Source organism: Chaetura pelagica, unplaced genomic scaffold (genome assembly GCF_000747805.2).
Source record: "Chaetura pelagica isolate M959 unplaced genomic scaffold, ChaPel_1.0 scaffold260, whole genome shotgun sequence".
NCBI classification, from domain to species: Eukaryota; Metazoa; Chordata; class Aves; order Apodiformes; family Apodidae; genus Chaetura; species Chaetura pelagica.
Genome location: NW_009951940.1, coordinates 1,052,774 through 1,063,918, shown reverse-complemented (window position 1 = coordinate 1,063,918; position 11,145 = coordinate 1,052,774). Strand labels below are relative to the sequence as shown.

General features: G+C 47.3%; 1 protein-coding gene across 3 annotated transcripts in view; it reads right to left on the bottom strand.

Annotated features, from left to right (window-relative positions):
• Positions 1 to 2,339: 2,339 nt before the first annotated feature.
• PTK2 (protein tyrosine kinase 2) overlaps positions 2,340 to 11,145 on the bottom strand; it is a 153,016-nt gene continuing 144,210 nt past the window's right edge. Inside the window, exons 26-31 of one of the 3 annotated variants that reach the window (XM_009996619.1) lie at positions 11,001 to 11,040; positions 10,035 to 10,141; positions 6,562 to 6,570; positions 5,197 to 5,352; positions 4,633 to 4,713; positions 2,340 to 2,750 (exon numbers count right to left, since the gene is read on the bottom strand). In XM_009996619.1, the coding sequence (XP_009994921.1) occupies positions 2,538 to 2,750; positions 4,633 to 4,713; positions 5,197 to 5,352; positions 6,562 to 6,570; positions 10,035 to 10,141; positions 11,001 to 11,040 (606 nt within the window). In that variant the 3' untranslated portion in view covers positions 2,340 to 2,537. The remainder of the gene's footprint in view (positions 2,751 to 4,632; positions 4,714 to 5,196; positions 5,353 to 6,561; positions 6,571 to 10,034; positions 10,142 to 11,000; positions 11,041 to 11,145) is intronic. The other 2 variants (XM_009996612.1, XR_719861.1) reach the window with 2 other exon arrangements.

Here is an 11,145-nt window from a genome sequence, read left to right as displayed (position 1 = left end):
CCTGGTAAGTGGCTTCTGCCTCCTGAAAGACACCGCTGGTTGTCAGCTCAGGGATTAGCTCTTCCCCTTGGCAGCTTTAACGTGGTTTGTGCTGGTAGGATACATGTGGGTGTCCTAGAGCAAAACTGACCCTCACATGAAGACAGGCTGGAATGGCACCTGGAGTCTGTACAGGACTAGTGTTACCTCAGAAATCTGATTTTCCTGTATCTCATCTCCTTGTCATGGCTTGAGGGAGAGCACCTGCTTTCTGGAGCTTTTTAGATTGGGTAGGAATGAACTTTGAAGGCTCAGACCTACTTTCCTAGCAGTGGAGACACTGTTTTCCTTGGGGGGTTGGCTCAGCTTGTTAGGGTTGCTCAGGTCCTGCTGCTCAGTGTTAGTCACTGTATGTCCAGTGTCCTGGGGTGTGTGACTTACCCTGATTCCTTTCTCCTTTTCCAGCTGAGGAGAAGAAAGAAGAGGAAAAGAAGGAAGAATCAGAGGAATCTGATGATGACATGGGCTTTGGTCTTTTTGACTAGTATTTTTGTACCTGTCTAATAAAGAACAGTTCCTTGTCTCTTGTGTGGATGTGTGTGGAGGGCAGCGGATGAGGGATGGTTGGGATCCTGCAGGGGCTCAAACTGCTGCTGTGTCTGTTCTGGGGCTTCCCAGCTTCCCCTCTGGGTTCTTGGTGCCTTTAAAAGCAGAGTCCTAGGGGTTGAGGGGTGTGTTTTTATTCTTCTCCAGGAAAAAAAATAATGGGGGGGGGTGATCTCTGAAAAACTGCATTGAAGGGTGGGTGAAGTGTGTGTGTATTCCTAAAATAGCTTTAACAGGCTGCTTCTCAGAGCAACTGTGAGGTGAGGGATCTTTATGTTCTAAAATACTCCATGAAAACTGGGCAGTAGCCAAAGGCTGAAAAGTGCAAGGAGAACCCAGAGTTGTGCAGGAAGGTTGTCCCACATCCAGCCCAGCCAGGGGTGCACTCTGCACTGCCCCAGCTTCCCAAATGAGATGGAAACAAGCTGGAGCTTGTTTCTTTTCTGAAAGAATTGTCTGTGCAAGCTGCTGCTGAGACCTCGGGTGTCAAAACAGTCCCTGCCAAGTGCCCAGTTACTATCTTCCTTACCTCCCCCCCCACCCCGTGCTTTCTGAAGCCTTCCCCTAGGAAAACTGGCTTTAAAAAGTAAAGGATTGTTAGGGAGCGACACCAAATCATTAGGAATCACTTGGAGGGAAACACTTGACTTGTTCCTGTGCTCAACAGGTGGAGGAAAAGCTGCTTTCTGGGAGACCTTAAATCTTGGATTTCCTCCTTGGCTGCTTCATGTTGCACCCTAAGTCCTGCAGAAGTGAAAACAGAAACTTGTGGATTATAGGATGGGGGGAAAATTCCAAGCAGAGAAAACCTGACAGTGGTTTCTTCCGCAGTGCACACACAACACACACAAAAAAATACAGCCAGAAGGTCACTGGTAACACCTTTTTAATAGGTCAAAGTAACTGTACAGTTCATTATATTCTTCCTGAGAATAATTTATATCCCTCAACAGCAAAAAGGGAGTGTGGTTTTTTATTTTAACAGAACAGATGGCATAACTGGAAAACCAAGGAAAAAAAAATCTAATTACACTGCTCTACTGTAACTCCTCCCAGGCAAGATAGACAAAAGGATGGGTTAGTTAACTACAGTGGGTTTAAAATATTCCACATGGCTTTAATCTGTCCTTATAAATTATATAAAAATGGGGGGACATGACTGGTTACAGAACTCCTCTAAATGCAGCTCTGAATTGCTCTGGTACAAAGCAGCATTTTTTGCTTCCAAGGAAAACAACGTTGCTACAAAAGAACTGGCACGTTATTCTGGTGGAAAAAAAGAGGAGAGGTTTCAGTTGAGTTCTACAGCTACTTCCAAACAAATGCTCCACACATTCACATAAAAGTAAAAGGCAGGAAGATGAAGAGGGCTTTTAGTTTCTTTTTGTCTTGAAATGACTTGAAGTCTTGAAAATATAGCTTTTTTTATTCTTTCTCTGTAAATTGTGATTAGCATATTGCGACGTTAAGTGTTCTAATAAAAAAAAAAAAATTCCAGTCTGGATAGTTCATATACTGTGGGCAAGAATTCTCAGCCCTGAGGTTTCCCCGAATTCTTCACTTCACAATATCTTTCTCCCACCTGCTGCTCCAACAGTTTTGGCTCCGAGACCGTGGCAGCTCTAGGCGAAGCGTGTCCCATGCGACGGTGTGAAACCCAAGTGTGCTCCATAGCTCTGCCTTTCCCCAGGAATTCTGTACAAACTTCATCTTGTGATAATGCCACTTTTTTTCTTTTTTTTTTGTGAGACTCCCAGACCAGCTTGGCTTCAGGATAAAAACTTTAGTGATGAGAGAGAAAACCAACAGCTGTCACGTCGGTCGGGCTGAAGCAAGAGGCGCTGGAAAGCCAGGACTACACGGGGTTCCTCCTCACTGCTGGTAGAAGGTGAAGGAACATCCTTTTGCAAGCAGAACTCTCAGACAGGCCGATGAGACTCTGCCCTGGGTGCCTAGTGTGGCCTGGGGTGGCTGATCATTTTCAGTCTGGCTTGATCAATAACATCCAGCAGGTTTTTGGCATCCACGGCCAGGGCGTGAGCAGCTGTCAGCATCTGCTTCTTGTACTCCTGCTGCAGGCTGGTCATCACGTACTGCTGGGCCAGCTTCATCTTGTTAATGAGCTCAGCCAGGTCCGAGTTCAGCAGCTTCTGGGCCATCTCAATCTGCAACAAGAAAGTTCCACCAGCTCCAAGTCACTCACAGCAGTGACCCTGGGGAGCAATAGCCCCATCAACCTCCCTCAGCAGCCCCTGCCTGAGGCTGCCCAGGGAAGCCAGGGCTGCTCTGTGGGCACCAGGTGGAGCAGAGGGAATTTCATCACCTGCTGCTCCACGCTGTGTGGAGATCAAGAGTCAGCTGCTGAGCCAACCACTCTTCAATGGCATCAAGACCAAAATTTAGTGGCTTTTAAACCTGCACCTTGAGAGTTACCTTTGGGACAGGTTCCCAGGTCCCTCCTGCCATCGCTCATTACTATTATTAAAGTAGCTCTGAACCATAAAAGTAGCTCTAAAAATATGAGAGACAAGAGGTCAAGAAGGCAAGATACAGGTACCTCAGCAGAACCACAGAGTGAGGCAGGATGAGCTCTGTGGAGAAAGACCTTGGAGTCCTGGTGGACAACAAGTTATCCATGGGACAACAATGTGCCCTTGTGGCCAAGAAAGCCAGTGGTACCTTGGGCTGCATTAAGAGGAGTGTGTCCAGCAGATGGAAGGAGGTTCTCCTTCCCCTCTACTCTGCCCTAGTGAGACCCCACCTGGAGTGCTGTGTCCAGTTCTGGTCTCCCCAGTTCAAGAGGGACAGGGATCTACTTGAGAGACTCCAACAGAGGCTACAAGTATGATTAAGGGACTAGAACACCTGCCTTGTGAGGAAAAACTGAGAGATCTGGGGCTGTTTAATCTTGAGAAGACTGAAAGGGAATGTTATTAATGTCTAGAAATATCTGAAGGGTGGGTGTCAAGAATGGGCCAGTTTCTTTTCACTGGTGCCCTGTGATAGGATGAGGGGGCACCAAGTGACAACAGAGGAAGTTCCATCTCAACATGAGGAGAAACTTCTTTCCTGTGAGAGTGACAGAGCCCTGGGACAGGGCCCAGAGAGGTCGTCGAGTCTCCTCCTGTCTGGATTTGTTTCTGTGTGACCTGCCCTGGGTGTTCTGCTGCAGCAGGAGGGTGGGACCTTATGATCTTCAGAGGTCCCTTCCAACCCCTACCATTCTGTGATTCTCTAAGCTGGCACTTACTGATCCATGCTCTGGCTTTCTCATTATCACACTTGTTCAAGGTTTTGGGGGAAAAAAGTCTTGCTCCTGACCCATGAACTTCACTGAAAGATCTCAGTTGCTTCTCATCCAGAACTAGGTTCTTAAGGGATATCTCATTAACACCTTTCACTTGCACCTGGTTAATGACTTTGTGTACAAGCTGTAGTTTAGTGAAAGATTAAACTTGCACTAAGTTTGTGTAAACACAAAGAGAAGGCTCTGGAGAGACTTCACAGTGGTCTTTCAGTGCCTGAAGGGGCTACAGGAAAGCTGGGGAGGGACTTTTTGCAAGGGTGTGTAGTGAGAGGACAAGGATTAAAACTGGAAAAGTGTAGATTTAGGTGAGACATTAGGAATAAATTCTTTCCTGTGAGGGTGGTGAGACACTGAAACAGGTTCTTCAGGGAAGCTGTGGCTGCCCCATCCCTGGAAGTGTTCAAGGGCAGGTTGGATGGGGCTTGGAGCAGCCTGGGCTGGTGGGAGGCGTCCCTGCCTATGCAGAAGGTTGGAACTGGATGATCTTTAAGGTCCCTTCCAACCCATTCTTGGATTCCATGTGTCAAGTCCTCTTCAATTACATCCAGTTTTAAGTGTCTACACTTCAGCCTACGTCCACAAAGAAATGGAGTTTGAATTTATTAGAGAAGAATTATAACCTGAGATTTCATCCTGCTTAGTGAGTGAAAACATACATGTGCAGAAAAGAAAGAGCCAAATCATGTCCAGCCAACCTGAAATGTCATGACTGAGCAGCAGGTGAGTGGAGCTCTACGTACCTCTCTGTGGGTGCTGGCAGGAAGCACTGGCAGGCTCTCATCTACTGTTGCCAGCAAGGTTCTTAATGCCAAGCCAACCTCCTGAGAAAAAATATCAATTCAGAAAATAAACTTTAGAAACTTGGAATGAATGGATGAGAGACTTGTAGCTGGAGTGCAAGAAGCAATTGACTGGCTGCATCCCTCATCTGGGTGAGAAGGGAGTTAGGACGCGGCTGAGGGACTTGGAAAACCCCTCTTAAAATCCCATATTTCACCATAAAAACAAAATGCCAGAGGGTTAATTAAAACCCCCTTCTTTTTTAATAAGTGAAATGCAGAGAAAACTGCACATGCCACTGCCCCTGGCTAGCACAGGCAAGCTGGGGAAGAAAAGCACCATTCCCACCATCCAGTTAACAGCATCCAAAGCTCTGGCCCTCTGATCACAAGTTACCTGACCCACAAACAGCTCTTCTACCTCCAGCTTCCCAGAAAGCTTCTCCTGCATCACCTGAAGACCTCACACAGGAGAACTCCTTCAGGAGAGAAACCAGCCACTGGTTTCAGGCACTGCCTCCCTACCTTTACCATGGGCACATACTCCTCGGGGGGAGCTGGTTGGATTTTGCTGGACATTTCGATCACCGCCTTCACCAGCCCCGTCACGTTCTCGTAGACCTTGTCATTGGAGCGGTCCAGGTTGGCCGTGGGAGGAGGGCTGATCTCCTGCGGCTGGATCTGGAAGCAGAGAAGAGTTGTTTCACCTCCTGTCCCCCAGCAGATGGGGCTCAGCAGCTTCCTAAGCTCCGGGAAAGTCTCCCAATTCACAACATCCCCACCCTGGTCCCGCTGGGAGCCCTGTCCTGGCTGAACACACTTGCTCCCAGGGCTAAAAGAATTTCCTGTAGTTCTTCTGACTGACTCTGATCTGTGAAGTGGATACTAAAGGATTTTTACTAGGATTTCCCTGAAGAGCTTCTGGTATAACTCCCACAAAAGAGACTAGAAGAATTAGAGGAACGAGGAGGACAGAGTCCTTGGCACATCTAAGGCACAACAAGTGACAGGTCCCTCGTTCCAGAAAGTTGTTTTGTGCCCCAAAACAACACCAGAGCACATTGTTAACTTACTGACAGAGTAAAGAGAGAATTTTGCAGAAAACACAATTGTTTTGTTAGTGAAAATTCACAGTAGATGAACTAAAATGGTGTCACCAGCACAGGTGGGAAACCCCAAAGGTTTTCATCCAGTTTGTTTCCAACAGATGAGAATAAAACCAGAGTCAGTTAAAAAACCTGTAATCCTCACACATGCAAAACTTGCATGGAGTCAGATCTGACTGGAGTGAGATCCAAGACAGGCTGAAATAATCCTGGGTCAGAAAACAAACTTTGAAAACTTCCTCAGTATCTCTGCTCCTGACCTGTAGCTACAAGCATCCCAGTTCCCCAGGATGGCCAAGGATGTCCAAGCAAGCACTCAGAGGGAGCAAAAGGTTAACAAATGGATTATTGGTCACACAGCAGCTGTTCACCCTGCTGATCTGAGATGGCTCATGGCACCTCAGCCCACCACACTGGGTTACTGCTGGTTCTTACTACTGGTCCTAGCTAGAGATGTTGCCCTGGAAGCAACCGAGGTACTACCCTGACGGGACTATAAAATACTTGGATGTAACTTGAGGAAGGAGCACAGGATTTAGGGCATGGGGAGTCCACGTTGTTGATTTCACCCAGGGGGTACTGACAACAGGGGTTCAATCTAGTTACCCATTGGAAAACAGCTCAGGAAAAAGAACACTGAAATTGTCTCCATCACCAGGGAAAGGCTGTGATTCTAATTGGTGTCAGCAAAAATCAAGAAGGAGTTAAGACAGTCATCTGGCAGAGTCACATGCAAAGACATTTTGGGACAGGGCACGTACACACGCGCTCACGCACTGCTTACCCTCCATGGCTATGGTTGAGCAGAATGTGGGGGGAGGTTAAAGAAATTTACCAAAAGAAGGGAAAAAAAGAAAAAACAATATTAATAAAACTCAGCAGAAAAAAAAAAACCAAACCAAACCAACAACCAACCAAACCAAACCCAAAACCTGTGTAGCAATAAGAGACCAGTTAAAAAAAGACAAGCCTTGCAACAAAAAAGCATCCTCAGGAGTAGGGGCAGTCATTCCTGTTAGCTCTTGGTCCTGGTGTTAGGGAAGCCCAGTGTGCTGGCAGAAGGGGAGGTGTTTGCCAGGCACCCATGCTGCCTGCTCAGGGAACACCTGGCAAGAAATCATGCAAAGCTGGACAGGAGCAAGCCAGCCTGGAGAGCAGCAAAGTGGTGAGTGGAGCAGAGGGGGCCTTTGCAACAGCAAGAAACGATGTGTCCTCTGCAGCCCCGCTCCCTGCACACCAACAGTCTGTGCTTGGGGTCAGAACATGTTGTGTTCAACTTTCTGAGCCTTTAGAAAAGCCATGATATGAAATACATGGTCGTTGAACTGTGCAGCTCTTGCTGGCAATGCCTCATAACACTGCCATGGTTAAGAACTGCCAAGAACCCATTCTAGGTGGATTACACCCAACTGAACTCCTACAGCCAGGTCCAACATTTCCAGAGTACAGACACCTGCCTTTTAACACTCTTTTCTTCAGTTGTTTGTTCATGCCCAACATCAACAGCACTGCCCTGCAGACTGTCAAGTCACCAGTTTCTTTGTCTGGACTGAGGGAACTGGGATTGCTTAGTCTGGAGAAAAGGAGGCTGAGGGGAGACCTTCTCACTCTCTACAACTACCTGAAATGAGGTTGGAGCAAGGAGGGAGTTGGTCTGTTCTCCCAGGTAACAAGTGACAGAGGAAATGGGCTCAAGTTGCTCCAGAGGAGGTTTAGATTAGATTGAAAAAAATTCTTCATTGGTAACTAAGCACTGGAACAGGTGAGGTGGTTGAGCCTCCATCCCTGGAGGTGTTTAGAAGACCTATGGATGTGGTGCTGAGGGACATGGTTTATGCATTGGACTTGGTAAATGGTTGGTAGAGTGAGGTTATGGTTGGACTCCATGATCTTAAAGGTCTTTTCCAACCAGAATGATCCTGTGACTGCCTGACTTCACTTCAGCAAGTAACAGAAACCCATGTATTTCATGGTCCATACCCTGAAGGCTCCTAAGGGCAAAGCAGCTCAAACCCTCCGATTTTAATTTGTGTTCTGCAGGAAAGGGAGGCTGCACTGGGAATGTGAAAGGGGTCTACACAAAAGGGATTCTGAAGTGAACCCCAGAAGCATCTTCAGTTTAGGACTGTAGACAATAACAAAGCTATAGGCTACAGAAAAATAATGGGCTGTTTTCTTGAAGGGGCATAAAGCAATTCAATTTAAAGAAACTTGTAGAAAAAGCAAATCAGTCCTTCTTTTCTACTGAGGAAGCTATTTAGGACATGACTCTTGTTCACTTGTTATTAGTGATGACATTGGCTGCCCAGGTTGGTTTGCTGTCAAAAGGACATACTTCAGGAAATATTTTTCACGTCCCAGTACAAGCATTTAGAAAGGACATTTTAGAGAAGCCAAGTTTAGCAACACATCTATTGCTGCTTTTTGACATTTTCTGAGGCCTGGCTACTTGAAAAGCACAGGCACCAGTTTATAATAAATAATCCTGCTCAAATTCACCACTGCCTGTCTGCTTACACTGGTCCTTAAACATTCTGATAATCTCAGAACAAGAGAGCAGAGACAGGCAGGCAGACCCATTTGTGCTGAACAGATTGCTCTGATGGCAGGTTTTGACTTTCACTCTCAAACTGGGGTTTTTTTCTGTATCTTCTTAAACCACCTAAAGAAAATGTCACTGATCACAACAGCCACGTCTCCCACAACGTGGATTCCTGTTCTTTACTCCCAGCCTTGGCAGGGCTGAGGTCAGTAGGAGTTTCTCCTTCTGCGAGGAGCTGTACCACTGGCACCAGCTGTTGGAGGACAGCAAGGAGTGCCCTGGTGTAACTGCAGAGGCCTGTGCTCCAGTGTAGATCCTGCTCTTAGGAAAGAGCTGGAGGACAAGCACATCAGTCCCCGGGCACTACTGATGGCATCAAGTGGCAGAAGGGGAGCAGGAGGGGTATTTGTCTGGCTGCAAAGGTGGTGAAATTAATGAAATGAGGGTCTCCAACCATTACTAGATCTAGCTGCTGTAAACTGCTAGTATTACAAATAGCTCCAGTGGTTCCTCTCAGGAGGCTCTGGGGTCACTCAGGTTTTTGCTTCCTCAAGATTAGGTCATGGAGTCCCACAGGCAGGGGAACAACATCTAGAGGCCTGAATTTAAAATGTGACTGACATACTAAGGAGCAGTTCCACTGACACCAACTGCAACAGGGGACAGGACGTTGTGTTTCACAGCACCCTGCAGCATCTCTCTGCCAGGGAACTGGAAACTTCCATTTCTGGCTTTATTGCCTATTTACTGGAGGTAAACCAACACATTAGAAAGTATCTCAACCACAGGTCAGACAGCCCTGACCACACCATTTCCTCCCTTTCCTTGTTCCCCAGAGCCAGTAGGGTTTTAGGAGCCTCGGTGCTGCAGCAAGAGCTTTTTGGAGCACCAGAGTCCAGACACATCCCACTTCTCTTGTGACCAAGGACAGGATACTTTGGTACTACCAAAGTTTGGGCTGGAGCAGCTCTGCTCTGGAGACAGGTAAAAAGAGTTGGGGCTGTTCAGCCTGGAGAAGAGAAGGCTCCAGGGAGACCTTAGAGCTCCTTCCAGTGCCTGTAGGGGCTCCAGGAAAGCTGGGGAGGGGCTTCTGACAAGGGCTTGAAGGGAGAGGACAAGGGATAATGGATTAAAACTGGAAGAGGGGAGATTAAAGTTAGGCATTAGGAAGAAATTCTTCACCATGAGGGTAGGAAGGCACTGGAACAGGTTGCCCAGGGAGGCTGTGGAAGCCTCATCCCTGGAGGTGTCCAAGGGCAGGTTGGATGAGCCTTGTGCAGCATGGTCTGGTGGGAGCTGTCCCTACTGATAGCAGGGAAGTTGGAACCTGATGGTCTCTAAGGTCCCTTCCAATTTTAACCATACTATAACTCTGCCTGAGTAACTGGGAACCCTGGGTTTGCTCCCTCCTGAGCAGGGAACTAGGTCCATTTGGAGATCTCATGTGCTCCTCAGGCTAAAACTAAGCTCATCTGGGAAAGGTTCTGGGTGAGGAACAGGCTGAATCACAGTAAGGGAGGATATGAGCCTACCAGTTCACTCCCCACTTCCCCAGAGAGTTGCCAGTGCATGTTTGCCTCATGACAACATCAATCTGGGAAGCTTTAGTGTCGCTTTTGCTTTCCACAGTCTCTACTTCAGGAACAGCAAACTAGCTCAGGACAGCAACTTTTTCATCTTCTGAAATGTATTTCACTTGAGACTGAGCAATGTACCTTCACACCCTCGTTGTAGCTGTCCACAGGGCTGTTGAGGCTTGCAAGGCTGCCCAGATGGCCGGGGGCTCCAGGGCGGGGGGGTTTCTTTGGCGGAGCTGCGTGATCTGGGTAACGAAACAATTTGCATGTCAGAGGATCAGCAGAGCAGAGCTGAGTCTTTTTTTTGTCTGTCAGCAGTACAAAGGCTACAGGTGATTTACTGCACCAGCAGAGATGTACATCGTAATGTCCCTTAAGGTCCCTTCCAACCTTCATGATTCTATGTGGCAGGGTTCCCTGCTCTTGGCAGGGGGGTTGGAACTAGATGATCTTCAAGGTCCCTTCTAACCTTCATGATTCTATGATTCTAATGTGTCTTAGAATAAATCCACTGTTTGTAGGAGCTGCACTTGAATCTGTATTTCTACTGAAGAAATGCAGAGAGAAAAGGCTGAGGAATTTATCAAGGTTTCCTGTGATTTTGAAGATGTGGCTGCTCTAGTGAGATACCTAAAAAATCCCTTGGTGGGGCAACTGTTACTCATCTGAGTACCTGTCACCCCAGACCTGAGAGCCGCTCACCCCTTTGGGCCACTCATGCTGCCTGTGTCTGGGAAAATGGGATTTCTCCACAGCAGAAATCCAGGGTGTGATTCATTCTGAGACTGAGAAACCTAAACTCAGGTGCCTACTTCTGTTTTACATGTCTGAACTCCACACAGGGTGAAGTCTTGCAGGGTGACTCAGCTTTCTTGAGACACTTCCCTCCTGTGGATGATGAAACACTTCCTGGCTTCACTCCCTGCATCCCTGGGGACTGCACAGGGAATCTGCACACACCGTGCATGGAACACCCACGTGTAGTTGTCTGGAACTGAATCCACCCCTTATATCAAGACACTGGCATAAATCTTTGTTCACTACTGGTGACAGAAGACTTGTCATCAAGGATTCAAGACAACAGTGTGTGAATTTACTGCTTACCTGGTTTACCCACAGGTTGATATATGTGCTGGTTACCAGCCTACAAGGTAAAACAGAAGAAAATATGCATTTAGAGTAGTTATCACAGTGCTCACAACTTCCACCAGCACCATCTCAACCACTGAGAGTGGCCCAACATTTCCCT